Source organism: Pyrgilauda ruficollis, unplaced genomic scaffold (assembly GCF_017590135.1).
Source record: "Pyrgilauda ruficollis isolate IOZ18807 unplaced genomic scaffold, ASM1759013v1 scaffold11, whole genome shotgun sequence".
Lineage (NCBI taxonomy): Eukaryota > Metazoa > Chordata > Aves > Passeriformes > Passeridae > Pyrgilauda > Pyrgilauda ruficollis.
Window position 1 is genome coordinate 9,603,556 of NW_024509210.1, and position 20,503 is coordinate 9,624,058.

Consider the following 20,503-nt stretch of genomic DNA (forward strand, 5'->3'; position numbering starts at 1 on the left):
GTACCTCTTACCTCACATTTAGTTAGTTTAGCCTTTGCTTTCTCTTTTCCTACAAGTCTGACTTACAAGAGGTTTGAAAGTCTCCACAAACCTGTTCATTTCTCACATTGCCATTTGTTTTCTTTATTAATGTTCCAGTGAAAACTTGTGTTTCCTAAACTGTACAAGAACAGGTGAACAGCTGCGGGGCTTTTTTTAGTTTGTTTGGGTTTTTTTTGTTTGTTTGTTTTTTGCTTGTTTTTAGCACTGGATGAACTGGCACTTAGTAACTGTTAAGATGGAGACAATGGATGGTAACTTTATCTGACAGAAGGTGTCTGCCGTGACAGTATATTCAGTAGGTACCTGAAGTCTAACATTCACTATACATTGCCCAACTTCAGAGAATGCAGCATAATGTTATGGTTTTATATAAATGTAAGACCCCTATTTGGAAATGTCAAAGTAGTGAGTGAATGTATTGAAGGACATGAAATTAAATTATTGATAGAAGTCTAATAATTTTAAACACAGTGTTTTAGACATTTACTGAAGAGAAAGGAGAAATAGTCTCATGCAAAATTATTCCTCTTCACGTACCACCTCTTAGTGCCTTTGGGGAAACAGGTGAATGAAAAAAATGTAAATGCAGATTCCTAATTTGTAAGAATGACCATTATCATAGTGTTGTTGATGTGATATAAAACATTTAATAAAATGCCAGGCTCTAGGAATGCAGTGCTGTTAATTGAAGGGCAGTTAAAAGAGATAAAATTCCTATTTGCTGGCATTATTATCTAAGCAGCCTTTTCCTAACTGGTCCAAATGATATTTTCTTATTGTATTATTACTGAGTACTTTAAACTAGGAGCAGCTGCCATTCTGACAGGCCCTTTCTCATCTCATGTTATCTAGGGTGGAAGTCAAAGGCCAATACTGTGTTTGCCTCCTTGGTGTTACTGTTTTTAAACATCTGCTTAGACTGAGCATACTACTTTCTCTTGAGTGATGTGGGCATGACTCAGTGCTCTGTATCTCATTACAGGTGATGCTTAATGATTTTTGTGTGATATTCAGTTAGTTACATGTTAGATAAATGAGATTACCAAATCCTTTTTTTTGTTTCATCACACTTCGACCCAGGCATTTTCCCTCACATCGACTACCTGTTTCATATGTTTTAAAACATATTTTAACAAGATAGCAAGTCTTTTCAGTACCATACATCAGAGACTACTTTCCATGTTATGTTCATGTTGTCCTGTGTTTTTTTAGGGCTTTTAAAAAGACAGATTATTCTTAGATGATGTTTTAAGGCTTCATAATAATTTTCTGATTTTATTTTGTGTTGTCCTGGGTTGGGTGAGGTGTCTGTGCAGTGGTTGTACATTTGTATAGGTATTTTAGAGGTGAAATGGAACAGGCAGGACTATGTTTCTAAAACTGTTAACGTTTTTGTGTGAATTTTGCCTTTTTGAGTTCTTCTTAAGGCGACTGTCTTCAAGAATCCCAGAATTTATGTAAGCTAATTCAATATTTATTGCTGAAAATAGAAGACAAACCATTGAAGTTTTTGGTCCAGGTCTGTGTCAAACCATTGGTAGAACACAGAATACTGATTCCTGTACACACCTCCTCATCATGCTATTTTCCATTTAGTCATTAAGTTCAGGAAATATGTATTTCACAATATACTGCTTCTCACTTAATCTACCTGCATGTTCCTGCCATCAAGTAATTAAAATAATGAAAACTGATAAGCAGAGTGGGTCAAGATCCCTTGCTTGTAATACTGAACTTGTAAATAATTAAGCAACTATCGTTACTGTCAGGTTATTATTTTAAGCACCTTTTTCAGGTCTTGGTGTTGGTTACTCAATGCTTTGAGATGAAGAAATAGCAATGAAACAAGACTATACACTTAATAACAGGACTGAATTTTGTGTTCAGTGTGAAAAAAAACCCAGCCTTTAAACCTCCTTTAGTGATCACTGCACAATTGCATAATGACTCAGGGATAAACTTTTCCTAATACTCAACTGCCAATTAAGTAAGATAAAAAGCTAGCCATGTAGATGAAAAATATAAAATATCCCAACTGAATACAAATACTACATAACAGCAACTAATCTGCATGTTAATTATAGCTACAATAATGGCAGGGGCTAGGCTGATCATGAGAGTCTGTTCCAAATCATACTTGGCAGGGGATGATTGTTTTACTTAAATTTTAATTAAGAAATAATATGGGTGGGAGATTTTAATAGAGGTGAAAGAAGTAGTATAAATATAGAAATATAGCCATTCAAATGTAATAAAGACTTTAATACCTTCAGAAGAATCAAATACTGAATAGGTTTGTCATGTTTTACTGCTCTATTCTATTGGTAACCAAAAGTCAATACAGCGAAAGAACTGTAGGTTATGAAAACCTTTTCAAAATATAAAAGCTACCTTTCTCCTTCAATTAAGTAAATTGCCTACTATTTTATTTCATTGAGTGCTAGGAAATTTTAAATTATTTTATATCGTGCGAACAATCACATCTATTGACAAGAAGATTGGGGGCAAGGAACATATACACAATAAAAGAATTTTCTAACCTTAATACAAGTTCAATAAAATTGACTTTTTTATTCAGCTTTTTGTTTAGTGATCTGTAGTTCTGTAACTTTCTATGGCAAGGTCTGTACTTGTGTGCATCTGTGCACTTTTAAACAAGGGTTGCTGGGTGAAAAGATGAAAAAAGACTGTGGCTTCATCCTGACTCTGCCCGTAACTTCTCTAGTGGCCGAGTTAGGCTCCTAATCATCACCTCAATTTCTTATCTGAGAGGAAGAGAGAATTATACCTCCTTTACTATGAAAACCTCATTAATTCATTCAATATAAACTTGTACAGAGTATGTAAGCTCACAGTGCAATGCAGAGGACCATGGAGCAAAATCTGGTGTGAAGCTTAGAGTTCTGAAAGACAAGCTCTAGCAGTTACAAAAGGCGAGAAACTGGTGTGAATAGGGAAAGAAACGGCATGTGTAGTGTTCTGAGCAGTCTGTAGCTGCCAGGGCTGTGGGGCTCCCGTGGGCCAGGGGCCTGCCCGGCGCCCTGGCTGGGCTGGTGGGACAAGGCCCTGGCCTGGAGCCTTCCTGGGGTCGGCCTGGGACAGCAGCCTGTGGCTCAGGCAGGGAGAACTGGCTGTGGGCTCACCAAGGCTGGAAAGGACAGCGCTGTGGGAGCCCTGGATGGGGCTGAAATGGTGTCCTGGGCCACGGAGGGCGTCTGAGGCAGGGGAGACCTTGCGGACAGCACCTAGGACCAGTGAGGCCTAGGAGATAGGCCTAGGTCGCCTAAGCTTCAATATTTGGAGTATAGAGCCTAGTTTTCTCTTTCCTGGTTTATAATCACAATCTTGATGTTGGTGAAGGCATTTCTTCGGGTCTGACCTCTATGGCTTTGGGTCACCTGTTGGCTCCAGGCAAGCATTGCTGTGCTGGGACGCCTCATTCCGTGTTGTACATTGCTGTCCTCTGCAGTGAGCTCATTCCTGTAGGTTGTGCTCTGTGCGTGTGCGGTACAGGATACATCTTTCAACGTCGAGTGCAAAACATCTGATTCACTGTGTCCAAATTTGTCAGTGAATGAGGTCCAGTTATGCAAATACAAAGTAATTTTAAACTTCTGTTGCGTTATTTGCTTGGGAAGTGTACTGAATTACTGTTGTAACGCTGAATAATTTGTTATTATCAATATAGAAACATCACGCTTTGCCATAATTGCTAGTAAGAATATGGAGCCTGCTTTCTGGGAGGGAAACTAACAGAGAAAAAAGAATCTGATTAGCTAATTAGCAATGTTGAGCTTCTCTGAAAAAAACTGTTGGTCTTCATATTACATTTTAAGCTTTGTTCTACTGTTCTTTGCTGGCAGATTTAATGAAATTGCTTTATCAGTTCAGTTTTACTCTCAGGAAGTGCCTGTACCCTTATGTCCAGCTGTGTCGTCGAGGCCATCTCACAACTGTGGGTCTTGACCATCACAGGATAGTATTTCTACTGTAGTAATTATCACATAACCAACATCAAGCATCTTTGCTTGTATAAAAGATATTCCAAAGGGGATTAATGGCAATTCATTTCCTGCTTAGTGGCCTACAGACAAGTACTCTACAAGCAAGATCTTTCAAGGTGTCGGTCTGTGCAGAGTGCTTGGAACACTAATGCAGATCTAGTGCTCAGGACTTACTTCAGCACTGAATATTGCTGCCTCTCCTATTTTTGTTTAGCATAGCTTGTCAAGTATTCAGGAAGTCATTAGTATTATGCTGTCACCAAAGGCATGCTCATGGCACAGTGATACTTTGCATGCAGGATGATTTAAACACTGTATGATCCTCGCTGGCTTTTCCTGTCGTTTCCCTTGATGTTTGTGCACACCCATGACTGTAGCACATCACAGGCAGTTACAGAGCACAACATCCTTCCTGCAGCATCCATGAGAGACTGATATGAATTCCAGTGCATGTTACTCATCAGTGAGCTTGGTGCAGCTGAGGCTCCTCTAATTTCTAGCTCTTCTTTCTGTGAGAACCACTTACTGACAGAATAATTCCTGTGATATTTTAAACACTTTCATTGAAACACAGGTTCACTGATAGCATGGCAGCTTCCTGCAGATTCTTTATGATGGATTTTTTTCCCCTCACACTTGATAATTGCTGTCTTGTTACATCATGCTTCTCAGTGAAGGTTTACTCAGATAATTATTCTAGTGATGGGAAATTAAAATTGTACATAAATTATGTTCACACCTAGTATGCATTATTTTGAACTGAAACATCAAAAGGTCTTTCGGTGTATGTGTGACAAATTCATTTATATGTAACTCTGTAATTGCATACAGAGCTGTTGTCAATTATGTTGCTTGTAGCGAAGGAACTTATTGTATATCTAGTGCTAAGTATATGTTTTGAAGATGTCATGTCAAGGAGAGTATTATTATCTAGTTGGTACCTTACAGAACATTTCTGTTTCTTTTATTTCTAAAAATGTGGCCAAGTACGTTCTTAGTTTCACCTAGCAGGGATCCAGGAAGACAAATTTTCTGGTTTTTATTACTATTCTTGGCCCTACCTATATACTGACTTTCACTGTCAAATTGCTAAACATTAACTAACCCAAATACTTACCTTCCAGGAGGCCCAGAAGATCAATGGTGGTGGAGATACACAGGCAGATGGAGCCTGCAAACCAACAGATGAAAAAGAGGAGAATGTGGCAGCAGAAGTGGGATGGATGACGTCTGTGAAGGATTGGGCAGGAGTCATGATATCTGCCCAGACATTAACTGGCAGAGTACTTGTAAGTTTTCTATGATTTTCTCTGTTTAATTTTAAAGAACATTTTTAGGAAGCACTGTGTCCCAGCATTAGTGGAGGATTTTTGATTGGTTTGTTGCATCAGGACTGAGTCAATCCCAATTTTCTCTGTAAAATTGCAGATTAATTCCCACTGCAAGAGAGAGTGGAGAGAGACAGCAAGTAACAAAAAATGACTGCCAGTCCACTCTCCAGTCTATTCCACTACTCTACTACATGATTTTGAAGTACCAACAGTGAATTTATTAATTTCATATTAGGTGTTAAAACTATAGACCTATTTTATCTGAAAGTAAAATTGTGTTTGGAAGAGCAGAAGCAAACCTGGAAATTAAGTCCAGTGTTACAAATAAAGGAGTGGTCAGAACTGTAAAGCAAAGACAAGATCAAAATGCCTATGCAATGAGATTTTTGATACATTTCATAGATTAATAATGATTTTATATTCCCTTCATATTTTTCTTTATTAGTGTAGAAATCCTTCAAACCTGTGAACAGTTACATATCAAATGGAGACAGATATGTTATTTAAAAGGAAAAAAACTTCTTAGTTTTTCACTTTATTTAAACATAATTGCTTTAGAGCATTGTCAAATACTAAAATGCAAGGGTTTTCTGTGGAGTTCATTGCAGGAAAAAGTGTCTCCTATGTAATTTGGATTAGTTTTCTTTTTAGAATGCACATATAAACTAGAAGCTAAAGTGATTTAAATCTCATTTAAAACTTCAGAGAATCCCCATGAAACTTTAACTAGTTTGGGTTGAACTGAAAAAGTATTTGTATCTTTGGTTGTTTATTTTGGTTAAGAAATATTTGATGGTGAATCAGTTTTGGGCTACAGACTAATTATTTGGATGGAGGAGGAAATGGAGGAAAAGAGGTTATGCTTTTTAGTCAAGTCTTCTGCAGCAAAAAGTTGAGGTGATTTAATTGCCACTGTATTGTTTAGTTCTGCAAGAAGAATATTTTGATTATTTTTCCTGAAAATACCATTCTTCACTGTTATTTATGTTAGTTACTGACTTTTATCGATAGCTGGAAAGCGTGTTCCCTTGCTGCCACATTTACAGTTTTTAGTGATGGTCTTCTAAAAAATGGCATTTTGCATGTTTCCTGACATCTTCAGCACTAAAAATGAAAAAAACCTGAACTCATGCTTCTAGTTCCAATTTAATTATCAAGGCTAGAAATTCCTCAAAGCCAGAGTCCTCTGCTCCCAACTCTGCAGTCAGAAGTTGCTCTGTGTTGATTTCACTGGGCTGTATGTGAACACAGATACAAACCAACAACTGGGACCAAAACCTAATGTACATAATATAAAATACATTTTACTTCAGTGTAGGGGGAGAACTTACTCAACACTGTTTGATGACTTCATTTATTTCTTTGGGGTATTTTTTAGAGCTTCCCATTGCATTTTATAAGGGACCAGCTGGCCAATGTCATTGGGTTAGATTATTTCTGAGAGTATATTTATGTTGTGTCAAGGTATAGCAGCACATATTGTGCACATTTGGGTTTATCAATATGCCTAACCATCTGAGAAATGAGAAGCCACGCATGGAACCTCTTTGTTAATTTTGGTCAGTTTAGGAAACAAGGTGCATTTTTTTAATATAGCATTTCCCAAATTCAGTATTTGAATTGACAGGATATAATTTATGGAGGATCATTTCCAGAATGGACAATTTGGCTGTTAATTTAAATTTTGCTTTCTGAGAATATTTCCTAAAGTTTGAAAATGAAAATTCATGCTATAGGGTAATACTGTCATTGTTTTTAGATATAGGATGTAGCAAAATATTTTCAAATAATACACTTCAACATAAATATGTTGAGGTGTATTGTTTAAAAATATTAGGACTTAATCATTGCTTACTACTAATTGAGTACAGCCCTATTCCTGACACCTACTATATTTCTGAATTAAAGTGCGGAATTTGTTTTTTCCCCTAAAGAATAAAGATTTGGTAATTTCACCGTTCTCTGAAATCAAAATTGTTTGAGATATCTGCAGCTGTAAGAAATTTTAATACACTTTCACACTGTGAAAGTTTAAATTAAAATTAATCTTATACTTAAATTGAAATTAATCTTATACATCCAATGTTTACCAAAATAGTTTCAAAAGCAGTCCAATGCAGATGGACATGGGAAAGGAGTTGTAATTGAACTTCAGTTCAGCATGGTCACCTGAAGGATATTGTGGAACTGCACCTGGGTTTATTTGGGAAGTGAAGGAGGCGAGTTAGCACAGTGTGGAGCACACATCAGTGTAAAGTAGAAGATTATTTGTGTTTGCTGCTCATGGGAAAAGCTCCTATCATTGTTCTTACCTGGACAGGCATTTTCTTCACAATGCATCTTAGTGGTGTATCAGGTACTGTTTGTGGAATCTAAAAGGGATACTTTTTGGAACTCTTCACTTCTGGGTTCTGTCACTGTACCTTTGACATGTCTGATCTAGCTTTTATTTCTTCCCTAGTAACCTTACAAAACAGCTTTCTAATTTATCGTATTAGTTTGTCCAGGTGCTTTGTGAATATTGAAACAAATATTTAAATAGTGGGCCCTCCCATAATTACCTCTTTAATTTTTAAACTTTATGGCAGTCCACAGGTGAAGAAAATAAAGGCCAACAGTATGGAAAATACAAGACAACATACGTGTCTAAAGGTTAAAGCTTCATAGTGTAGTACAAGATTGGACATGTACATTGGTATTGGACCATTTGTACAATTCTCTAGTGAAATAAAATATTTCTATTTATACAACAGATGCAGACTTGAAGGCCTTAGGCAACATTGTAGCCATAGAACTACTTGACTTAAGTCAGAAAATACTGTTTTTTCCGACATAATTTACAAAATTATGTGTTTCATAGCATCTGCTGGAAAGTAGGGGATGTAACTTGTTATTACTGGTCTGGGTCATTGGAGACAATTAATGAAATTATTCAATCCAATCAGTGACGAATACTGAAATCGTTGATAGAGATGACTCTCCTCCACACTAGTTTTCTTAAAAATATTTAATTAATTGGTAGTTGTGAGGGAAAGAAGGGTTCTGTACCTGAAATGAATGTTGAAAAAACCCAGCCATGTTTGTCATCTCCTCTCCTCCCATTCCATTCATTAGATGGAAAATTACATTTAAAGAATAAACAAAGAGGAGAAATTAGAACCTTGTGGTTGTTGGGAGCATCATGAGAAACAAGAATGGGAGATTTAAAATGGTTAAACTATTGAATTTTCAAAGCATTTCACTGTCACTTGCATATCAGTATGTCAAGTGAGTGTTTCCTAGCCTGTAATTCATGTCTGTAAAAGTTGCAAAAGGGTCATGTGCATGGGATTGTACTAATATTGAATTGTTTCAGTACTTTATGTGAATACTGAAAAGCTCAAGTACTGAAATAGAAATAGCCATATTACTGCTTTAGTAGCTAAATTTTATTCCTGACATTTCATAAATGGTTTAGGCACTAAGAAATATTCACACTACCCAGTTTCATCTTAAGTGCAGGCTTTGGAGGAAGAGGTTTGTATAAGGAGGTGCAAAATGTCCTTCAGTTAGAAACTGTTTTTGTGTTTTCAAGTAGTGCAGCTGGCTAAGTATGGTTCCTACAGTTGTATGGCCAGAATATCCTTTTTTCCTCATACTTTATCTTTGAGAAGCACGACTGGAATATAATGTTCTTGGTGCCACAACCTTTGAAAATGTGACTTTTGCTCTTAAACAATGTAGATGGGAACTTGACGTATGATTTAAAAATGTGTCCATGTTAAATTGTCTAAGCACGTGATTTAAGAACATGCTAATGGAACCCATGCACTTCTGTCTGCATTTGATGTTGAGTGGCACAAATGTAAATAACAGTAAAAGGTAAAAACTTACTTAAAATCTGTTCAGGGAAATTGATTTACTTTGAAGTGATGTAAAATGCTGTAGATGATGGAAGTATAAGATTTCTGAGGTCAGTTTCTCAAAGAAGAATCAGACACATTCATAATTAATCACAAGATGCAGGAAATTAAACATGTTTATGAACTGATTTTGCTTCCTGAAATTATATCATTTGAGTAAGAAGAAAAAGATTTCCTTAATTAGATGGAGTGTTTGATATACAGAATGAAGTCATATGTATATTGTTGAATTTGACACAATTCAATCTGTGGAAAGCTTTTGACCCTTGACTGGACTTCTGAGAAACTGTTAAAAAATGGTAGAGGGCCTCACTACTCATTTGGGGAAAACTGGTGGATATTTAATTATATAAGTATTTATAGTAAATTTTCCTGGGAAATATATGTAGGTATTTTATATGCTTTGTGATTTTGCTTGCTTATGTGTTTTTGGGTTTTTTTCAGTATTTTTTACAACTAGATTTGTTCGTGCTGCTTTTTATTTTCGTGGGGGTTTTTTTTGTTTGTTTGTTTTTGTTTGTGTTTTTTTTTTTTTTTTTTTTTTTTTTTTAATGAGAGAACTCAAATTTTTTTTAATGTTGAGGGGGAAGAATCCCCACAACCTCTTGTGATAAGTAATAGTTTTCTAGCTGCTGAAGTGAAATTTAACAGTACAGAAATTGTGGGGTTTCTCACTGTTTCCAAAGACAGTGGCTGTTGTCTCATTGCTTTAATGAGAATAGGAGCTCAAAGGATAATTTGGTATTTGGCAGATAAGAAATTGGAGAAGCATATGTCGTTGGTATACATATACTTTTTTTGACAGTGTTCTTGACAGTATCAGCTATTTCACTAGAATTTCAAAGCAGGAACAGAAACCTTCAGCAAACATGAGTATGCAACATCTCAGAATTCAAATATGAAGTTTAATACATTTTCTCAAGGATAAGCAAAGCTGTCATAAATTTCTTTCTTTTTCTTTCAATTTGGACCCCTCTTATCCTGGAAATGTCCTGTAACCAATTTTCTTATGATTTTTTTCTTTTTTGAGCATGTGTAATGTTCTTAGGATGCAGTTTATCTGAATAGGACTTAATTTAGAATAAAATATATTAATTGGCTAGAGAACAGGAATTGAATGCATGCTTCAGTGATTTAGTCTTTCACACTCATAACATTCCAAGCCTTTTACAAGTCCAAATATGACATTTGTTTTGCAGCAGTGAAGCACATGCGTTCTTTGATAAAATGATTTGTTTTGCTCTGACATTACAATTTTTCTTAGGTAGTTATGCAAGGTTTGGTGGGACTTACAGAATACCCTATTCAGGCAAAAATAAATAGTGCCATATGTTCCCTCTAGCTGTGGTCTAGGTTTCTGAACTTAGAGGAGAAAAGGGAAAGTCTTTCTCAGCTTCTAGATCTTACTGTGCACAGGCAGGAATCACAAGATGTTCCATGCCCTGAGTGGTATGGTGTGGTTTTGTTGGTGGCCCACCCCTCTTTTTTTTTTTTTTTCCCCCCTCCTCTTTCTTTGTTTTGCTTTTTGTTTTGTTCGCTGCTACCTTTTTAATTTTTTTTAAAGTTATTTTAGCTCTTGGAGGTGGAAAGAATTATGTATGTATTTTAGATTATATACTATTACATTTATATTAAGTTACCTTTTCCTCACTATATATTAGTATATAATCTAAAATATGTATGTATTTTAGATTATATACTATTACATTTATATTAAGTTACCTTTTCCTCATCGTGGTCAACAAGTAAGAGAAATGACATAATGATTATAGAGTACAGTCTTCCCAAGCTGGGGCATTTGTAAAAGGACAGTGCCCACACTGCTGAGAATGTACCTTGTGTGTCAGTGTAACTGCACAGATCTGATCATTGCAGGTGTTCAGGGATTATAAACTGCTTGTCAGTGTTGTACTTACTTACCTGTCCATAGGGAATGGTTTAGATTCTGCTCATCTCTATTGAGAATAGAATTTTGTCTGTTTAGTTATTTTTAATCTTTCATAGGCCTTGATGGCACATAAATGAATCCAGGAGATGAGTTCTAGATTGCCTTAATCTGTGACAATGATGGGGGCTATTTCCAGGGTTTCCATAGGAATAGGAACAATGTTCTCCTTGTAAGTTCATGAGATAATGATAATGGAATAGAGTAGGAAGTGTTGAGTAAGTCTTTTTTGTTTCTATGGTAACTGCAGCTAGTTTAAGTTCCAGTTATGCATTTTCTGAATATTTATTTATTATTGACAACAGCAAGGTTTTTTTTTGTCAGGTTTTTTTGGTTCTAGATTGAAGGGTGGGCTTCTGCCCAGAGTCTTGTGAGAAAGTTCTATTGTGCATATGTCTCTAAAACTGCGTTATTACATTGTGCATGTAGGTGCTACACGTAGATGTAGCAGTTCTGATTGTCACTGTACTTTGTATTTTTGGAAAACTGCTGTAATTGCAGTGGATCTTGTAATTAAAGAAATAATGCATATTCCGTGGTGATTCTTGGGGTGTCCTGTGCAAGACCAGGAGTTGGACATAATGCATACCTTCAATTCAGCATCCCTGATGCATCCCTTCAATTCAGCATATTCTATGATTAACATATGCTAATCTTAAACTTTCATTTCTGTGAGGCTGTTAATGAGCTATGTGGCTAATCAAACATAAAGAGTATTTTTTTCTGCTCAATTTTACCACTTTTAAGAATTGCTATGTGAAGAATGGGTAAGGTTAGCATAAAGTACTGATAAAATTATATGTACTGGTAAAATCAAATTAAGGAAAGAATAAACAGTACATTTCATAAAGAAATGACATGAGATATACTCAGATGTAAAACATTGCATTTGAATTCTTAGCTCAGAAGGTGGAAAAATAGAAAATTAGTGTGTACATCACACGTGCAGTTTATCTTAATTAAAATGCCTTATTTTTATACGCCTCCTCTCTGTAAGCCAGATTTCACTGTAGGCTATTCTACCTTATTTTCAGTCAGGTTATAGCTGCTGCTATAGAAGTTACCCACTTTAAAGTTACCTTCAGACTTTGGGCTGTGCTGCATTCACTTTTGTGACCTCTAGATAGTTTACCGTGCTTGCAGAAACCATTCTAATAGTATTTAAAAGCATGAGGCTTTTCTTGCAGTGTGAATAAATATCTTCTGCTAACATTTTTGCAAGTATTTTCTGCTAACCTTTTTGTGCTTATATCTTTGCTAACATTTTTTGCACTTTCTTATCTAAATTAAGGTATGCATGGCGTTCTGTCATTAAAATGAAGAAAAGCAAATAATGTGTTAAGTTTTGAATGGTGTGATTATTTGGAGAAAGTCAAGAACGTGATTTGCTATTCAGATGGCAAAGCTGGTTTAGGTACACTTTTGTTATACAGCTCTGCATTGGTGAAAAATTGTTGTAAGACTGTCACTATTGATTTATTGCTGTATATGCATGTCAAACATAAGTAAGGGAAAGTCTTTGCTACTTTTTTCTTGCATGAATCTGGAATGAAAGTGTTTAAATACAGAAATGTGTCTCGTGGTAATGCTGTGTTGATCCTCATGATTAGTGTGTGATACAGGGGAAATTTACCTTCCACCTATGGGCCACTGACAATAGCCAGGTATTGAACAGAAGATGCAAACACAATTTTGCATATTTACAAAGCTCACTGGAGGAGACAGATGGCTTCCCCTAAGGCATTTGTGCTGTTCCCCTGTGAAGGTCTGCTCTGATGATGCTGTTGATAATATTGTTTTTTTGTTTGTTTTTTTTTTTTTCCTTTGTGCTACCTGTATTTGAAAAAATTGTAATCAGCACACTGATGTGATACACAGAATTTTCTTCAAAAATATTCATTATGTTTTTGTACAGCTGTACCATCAATCATTTGTCTGAGGTGTGGGGTAAATGGAAAAAATTGCTAAGCTTGTTGTAAAATCTCCGTTTTGATGATGAGCAAAATTTTCACACAAAATATTGTCTATCAAAATCAGTCTCCTTTTCCTTACATACTTTCTTTTTTTCTTTTTGGAACTGTTTTTAGGTATTTCTTGAATATTCACAGGTTTCTTGAGGAATGTTCTCAGCACATCCCTTCTGGTGTCAGTTTTATGTTAGTTTTATGTGGCTCCTTAAATTTGCGTTGCTTTGGCACAGGAGATTGCTCTCTGCTTTAATTAATGCTTTGTTTTAGTTGCAAATGCTGCAGCAGAGACAACTTCAAAGCTTACTACTAAAGCTGCAGGAAGCCCCACTCTTCCTGTCAAGTCTGATATCTGTATTGGTAAGGTTTGGAAGGCTTGGTTTAATCTGAAGTAGTAGTAACTCTATAGTTGCCTTTCTGAAAAGGGAGCAGGTAATTTAATGGTAGAAACTAGGATGGAGAAGTTGTCAATTAGAAGTAAAAATCAGGGAATATTAACTGCCTGTTCCATATGTTTCACATAGAAGCTGGAAGCTCTCAGAACCTTCCATAAATCCACAGCAAAATGCCATGAGTTTAAGGGAGAATCTTCCTTGTCTGCTTGAATGATCCTGCTCCTCCTTCCTAATTAGAGTCTTCATCCTGCAGACACTTCCCTTCAGCTTGGGATAAAGCTAGGAGAAAATGTTTTGAGCGGGGAAAATGGGCAAAAAAGGTAAAGAGACAGAACTTTTCAGAAGTTTTAAACAGTCCTGGTGGCTCTTTGAGTCTCGTGAAGGCTGCTTCTATTCATCAGAGCTATCTAGGATAGGTGGGTGAAAAGGTAATTTCTGCAATGTAATGCCGTGCCTTCTTATGAGCTATGGAATTGCTAACTGTGACTGTGAAGAGGGGGTCACAAAACTGACTTAACTGAGGCAGGGTATATATAGAATGGGAAAGGAAACAGAGTCTGATTCTTCCTCTATTTCTGATCCAAACTTAAAAAAAATTAAATATTTCAAACACAGTCTACTTGTTACTGCTTAGAATGGGGATACCACTTGGGAACTAAAAGTGAAATGTAGAACCCAATCCTGCCTTGTGTAGACTGCATGCAAACTAAGCCAACCAGTTCTGTCAGATGCCCACAGTCCCCTCATTGAAAAACATGTAACTCCTACAGACTGTTAAAAAAAGTGTGAATTCAGTAGCTGCAGCATGTGACTACTGAAGTTTGAAATGTTTTCTGTTCTCAGATATAACAGTAACTTGTATGACTTTGAACATGCAACTAAACTTTAAAAAAAATCAGTTTGTGCCTGTCAGGGGTAAAATCTTGCAAAAATTACTTCAGTAGAGATGAGTAGATTTTAGTGAGCCATCTGATTGTTGTGATATACAAAATTTGATCCTGTCATGAGCCTGCTGTAGAATACTAAGCTCTTGGTTCTTGTCAGCCATTATATTTAATCCTATAGCGTGTATTTCTGAAGGTGTTGAATGTCCCTTGAGAAAGTATAGCTATGTGTCTTGGTAACAAGTACGAGTATATTGTCAGCAGTTTAGTAGCAATGCAAAATGTGTGCAATATCCCTGTCAGCTGTTTAATTTTATATTTTTTCCTTATTTTTTAATTTGTTTAATGGAGAAAGTCTTGTCTTGTGAGTTGGGATGTTTTGTTTTGGATTTTAAAACCAAGCCAACTTGGATGCTGTAAGTTTGGGCTCAGCTTTAGAGTGGCATTGGGGCAGCTGGTGCTTGATCTGTGTGGGCTGTGAGTGTCATTGGACTGTCTGGACAGTGTTCCATGCTGCCATTTCTTTTCCATGCTACAGTTTAGCACCCATGTATATATAAACAGAAGCTGCACCAGTCAGTTCTATTGTTTCATCTGAATCAGAGAATTCTCCATTCTGCTCTAAGAAATTCAGCGGGTTATTTCTTGAGAAGTATAGTAGTTTGTTCAGATTTATTTTTTCAAGGCTGCAGGTTTGTGGTTTTTGTTCTCAACCATGGCCAGAACAATTTCTGTCATTGATGCTTATGTCTGATTTGCTTCAATGAATGTGATGAAACTGTGAGAGAAGGTTTGAAAGCTGTTTTGTGATATACTTAGAGGATTTTATAAGAATATCAAAAATAATGAAGTAGATGTGAATCCAAAGTTTTTTCCCTATTACAAAACAGCAGCAGAAGTCATCATGTCCTGCTAACAGAAAATTATTGCACAAACCTGTAGGTATTTTTATATCAATCTGTAAAAATTGTTGCAATAATTTCCTTATCGGTTACATTCTCTGATTTGCCTTGTTTTCTCTCATGGTAAATATTACCAAGTTCTTTGGGGTAGGTTGTCTGTGAAAAGTAACTAAGAAAAACAAGTCACCAGATGATAGATTTGCAGTTGCTGTTTGGTATTTTTAAGTACAATAGAAAATTTTAAGTGTCTCTAGGCTGGAAAAGGTTGTCAGCCACTGGCTTAAAACTTTTGGAGGAGTTAGCTGGGCAGAAAATTCTTTTCTCATTGAAGTACCTTCTATTGTGAATCCTCTAGATCATATAGTCCATAGCAGAAACTTTAAATTTTCTAAGCATTTTTTGTCACTATTCAAAAATAATGGGAGCAGTGTGAATTCAGTAGCTGCAGCATGTGACTACTGAAGTTTGAAATGTTTTCTGTTCTCAGATATAACAGTAACTTGTATGACTTTGAACATGCAACTAAACTTTGTACTACTCCTTTGTTTCTGTGCAGAATAGGATTCAGATTAATTACTCATGCTTGTAAAAAGCATTGAAATCAGCTTTTAAAAAGTAGTGAAATCAGAAATTTATTATTGTTTTTCTCTCCCAGTACACATTTTCTCGTCCAAAATACGTTTCTGTCCTATATACTTAGTCTAGTAATATGAAATGCATGTGTATGCTTTGTATAAATTTTGTATACCTATACATGAACAATTCTTACTTCCATATTATGCATTTGTAGATTGTATACTCACGTATTAATTTTTTTTTTCTATACAACCTCTTTTCCTTAGTGTTTTTGTTCTGCACTTCTGCTTTTTTAAAAACCTCTTTTGGGTCTGATAGGTGCAGACAGATAAACAATGTAATTTTTTCCTTGCCATTCAGTCCATTAGACTTATTATGTATTCTCTTTTGGAAAAAGCCTTGGGCATCAGCACTAGTTGCTTGTGGTCTCTTTATAGTTGATGGCTCTTGATGTGAAAGACCAATTTTTTAATGATGCAGTTCCATTGCATATTCAAATCCACTGTTTTATTTCTACAAATGAAAAACTTGTCTGTGTGAGATGTTTTATTTTACTTAGAGAATGCATCTTGTAGTGTAAAAAAGTTAAATCTGGTTTTATAGAAATGAAATTATATAGCTAGTTGAGTTATCATGAGTTAATCCAATGATATGGAATTACAAGAATAAACATATGATGAAGCCTGAAAACTTTGCCACAAAGTAAGCACTGGATTGAGAGGCTTGAGCCTTGTCTTACCTTCTGTAGCTAAGAATACTGACATCAGATCCTTGTACTTGTAATGAAATCTCTACTTGTCTTGTTCATTATTCAAGGAATAGGAATATATGAAAAAGCTTAGAAAATCTTCATTTTTGTTACACTTTCACAATTAGCATGCTAATTGAAAATAGCTTTATTATCTGCTATTAACTCTCATTTACAGGTACAGTGATGAGTATGTGTGAATCCTCTTTCCCTTTTTGTTTCAAATAAGTTAATATTGCAAAAACTTCTGACTTGGCATGAGCATTGGTATTATAGTGTTATTTAGGTGTTTATATAAGAAGGGCCATTGTTTTTGTCAGGACTACAGAAAGCATAGAAGAAACAGTTTTAAGTTTGGTTTGGTGCAATTGGGTTTGTTTAGTTTTTTTTTTATATTACCAAGTTCTTTGGGGTAGGTTGTCTGTGAAAAGTAACTAAGAAAAACAAGTCACCAGATGATAGATTTGCAGTTGCTGTTTGGTATTTTTAAGTACAATAGAAAATTTTAGTTTTTTTTTTGTTATTGAGTTATCTCTTTGCAATAAATTAGGCATCACCGTTTGATATGGTTGGATTCAAATTTCAAGACTCCCAACCTTCAGTCAGCAAATCATGGCAGCAAGAGCTGTTTAGGGATATAATACATAGTTGCCAGTAAAATACAGAGAATTTTGCTAGGCATTCACAATGCCCTGTGTTTACCTGATGGAAATGCAGGAGGGTGGAACTAATGACACCATATTTCTCTAGATTTTTTACATTATTCTTAATGAATATTTCAGCCAGTTCTCTTGATTCTAAGCTAAGGCATGCTCTTTTGTTCTTTTTGATGTGATAGCACCTGATACAACTCGAATACTGTAAGATGAACTACTAATGACCTACCGGTTCATCATATTATTTATTGCAAATGAGGGAATTAATGGTTTTTGTTATCAGTTCAGCAGGTTTATTCATAAACATTCAAAATGCTCAGTCCTTTAATCTTGCCCATCTTTTCTTTTTGTATTGAATGAGTCAGACTGTACCAGATTGGGAGGTTTCTATGCTTGTTTCAAGGATTCTGCTTCAGCTCATGGATTGTTAGTCTGAAATGCAGTATAGTCTCTCATGCTTTACCCTTAAGTTGAAACAAGCAATAAAAAGTGTGTTTTGAGAAACTGTGCCTTGCTCTCATCTCTCAGGTTAAGAGACACCAGTGCACCTTTGATTCTCACACTTCCAGAGAGCTGTGTACATGCCTGTTATTTCCTAACAATACATTTTCTACAGTTTTATTCTTGTGGATGATACAAAGTCCTTTGATTTCTCTAACGGAATATATCATTATGCCCAAGAATTCTGGTTTAGACATTAAAGGAATACAGTAAGTGCCTCCTGCACCTGTTTTCTGGTCTTTTATGCTGGATTAGTTTTGGCATGGGACATGTGAAAAGGTGGCTTTTTGTTATAAAAATGAATAACTGACTATAAAGAATTTAGCTTCACCTGGGCAACATAGAATAAATATTAATGCATATAATCAGTACTTCTACCTCTTGTACTAGTTGTAATTATTATTGACTATTTATATGGTCTGTGTTTGCTATTTTCTACTTTTTAGACCAGAGAAAAGGTAAACCAGTTGAGTTTTAAAGTCTCCATGTAGAAAAAATTGACAGCAGTATGTCTGCTATGATAAGCAGTTACACTTTCAAGAACTGTAAAAACAAAATACATGCCTTGATTTGCTAGCAACACCAAAAATACCTAAAAAGCATAAATTAGCTGACAGAAGTGTCGACAAGTGTGTTATTTAAGCTACCTTCCCCTTCTTACTGGTTTGCTTCAAAAATACATGATGTGATTCTTAGTGAAAATGCTAAAAAATAGTCCAGAGGAAAATCTAAGGAACTGTAAGACTGAAAGCATATTGGAAGACAAAGTTAAATTAATTTCTAGCTTTTGGGTCAAGTTTTGATCTCGTACTTAACTGTGTAATTTAATTGAAGTTAGCTCAGTCAATCCATATTTACACTGGTTTAATTGAGGACAGATGTAGATGGCTTTATTTGAGGATGAAAATAACATATATGGAAGAACATGTTCCTGTCAGAGAGCCAAATGAAACTTTACCAGAACTGCAGCCACCTGTCTTCCTACAAGAAATTTAAAGAGAATACATGTGCAGGCCTATTGGTAATATAAAGCTAATTATGGATTTTTTTTTTTTCCTAAAGGAAGATGAATAGGCTTTAGAATTAAAGCAAAGCAGAAAAACTCTCCTACCACAATCCTCTAGGGAATTTCTAGGCTCAAGGTCAGATGCTGTTGAATAGAAATGAAATTCTGTCCAAACTGCCTCTGTCAAGCTTTTCCCTTGGCAGGACCAGATAGGAACATAATATTTAATGGTAGTGACAGTTAAAGTTAGAGGAAAAATTTGGCTGAAGCAGGTTCTTATGAATTTGGGGAAATTCTGGTTTTTATATGATTCTCTATAGCACTTGCAGTTTTCTAGACATCTTTTCACTGTTGGGATACTGTGCCTTACTTGCAGTCTGAGTTTGGGAGCTTCAAGATGGAAAAGCGATGCTGGAAATTTTAGTAAAACTTTAGACTTGTCATTGTGGCCTTTTCTCACGTGTTTGACTAGGGAATTACATTTTTTCCTCCCCCCTGATGGAAGCCTTGCCATTTTTTCCTTGGTAAAATTCTATGAAATTAGCGAACCATTTTTTCCCCATTTTTGTAGGAAGAGAATGTGAACCAGTAAGTTTCTGCAAAATATAATTTCTGATAAAGTCATCTAGTAGTGCACTTCCTGCTGAACAGAAGGTCTGTTAAGTTTACACCCCTGCTTACATGGAAATGCATCCATGTGATGGTTATTCCCAAGGACACAAGTATCTCTACATATTGTACTTCAGTAATTGTATTCTCCAAAGACAGCAAAGAAAACACAAACTCCTGAGTGTGTGTATCTTCTCCTGATTCCAATGGGAGCAGGGATTAGCCATAATATTAATTTACTTAAGCTGTATACATAGGTTTTAAAGTATAGGGATTAGATGTGGTTAGTGGTTTTGTTAGATTTTTGAAACAGCACTTGCTCATTTGCACTACAGTGGGGCAAAGATACTTGCTCTAAATGCAGAATTGGGTAACTTGATTTCTTTTTTGAGTTTGTCTTAAGGACACTTCTCTTTACTACCTTGCTGATTTCTCTTAAAGTGACATAGATAAATCAGTGTTTGATAATAAATAAACAAAGGTGAATTTTATTCTTGCAATTTAAATGACAAAAAAATCACTAGATTTGTTGACAGATTCAGTGTTCTATGACAACTGCTAAAATCCACAAGTTTTTTATTGTCATGCATACTTTCCTACCCTGCATGACATTATCTATTGGTCTATAGAAAACATTTTTCCATAAAATATTTTAATGCAGTTACATAGAGACCTTCATGCTGCTGTATAATAAAGCAAGGCTAAGGGAAGTTAGAATGCAAAGCTTAATGCTCAGGTTGTATTTTCCTTTCATATAAATATTTTATTTTTGTAGTTGCAGAAAACCATGTTTTTAATGTGACCATTGCAGCAATGAAGTCTCATAGTATTTCACTAAATAGAGGCATCAGAAGTTAAAAAGCTTTCATTGCATGGGAGGCACATTTCAGCTTAGTTTATTGTAGTTGGAAAAGGAAAATTATAGGGGTTTTTCTTGTCCTACTGTGCTAGAGCCCCTCATTTAGCCAGGTTAAGCCAGTCTTGTGGGGAAGTGAATACATTTTATAAGGAAAGTATTATATTAGTGTCAACATT

The 20,503-nt window shown here is 35.6% G+C and overlaps 1 protein-coding gene across 21 annotated transcripts in view; it reads left to right on the forward strand.

The window, feature by feature from the left end:
• Nucleotides 1-20,503, forward strand: part of KCNMA1 (potassium calcium-activated channel subfamily M alpha 1) — a 426,636-nt gene that overhangs the window by 113,326 nt on the left and 292,807 nt on the right. For all 21 annotated transcript variants that reach the window (XM_041475751.1, XM_041475740.1, XM_041475717.1 and 18 more), the window contains one exon: nt 5,171-5,335. In XM_041475751.1, the coding sequence (XP_041331685.1) occupies nt 5,171-5,335 (165 nt within the window). The remainder of the gene's footprint in view (nt 1-5,170; nt 5,336-20,503) is intronic.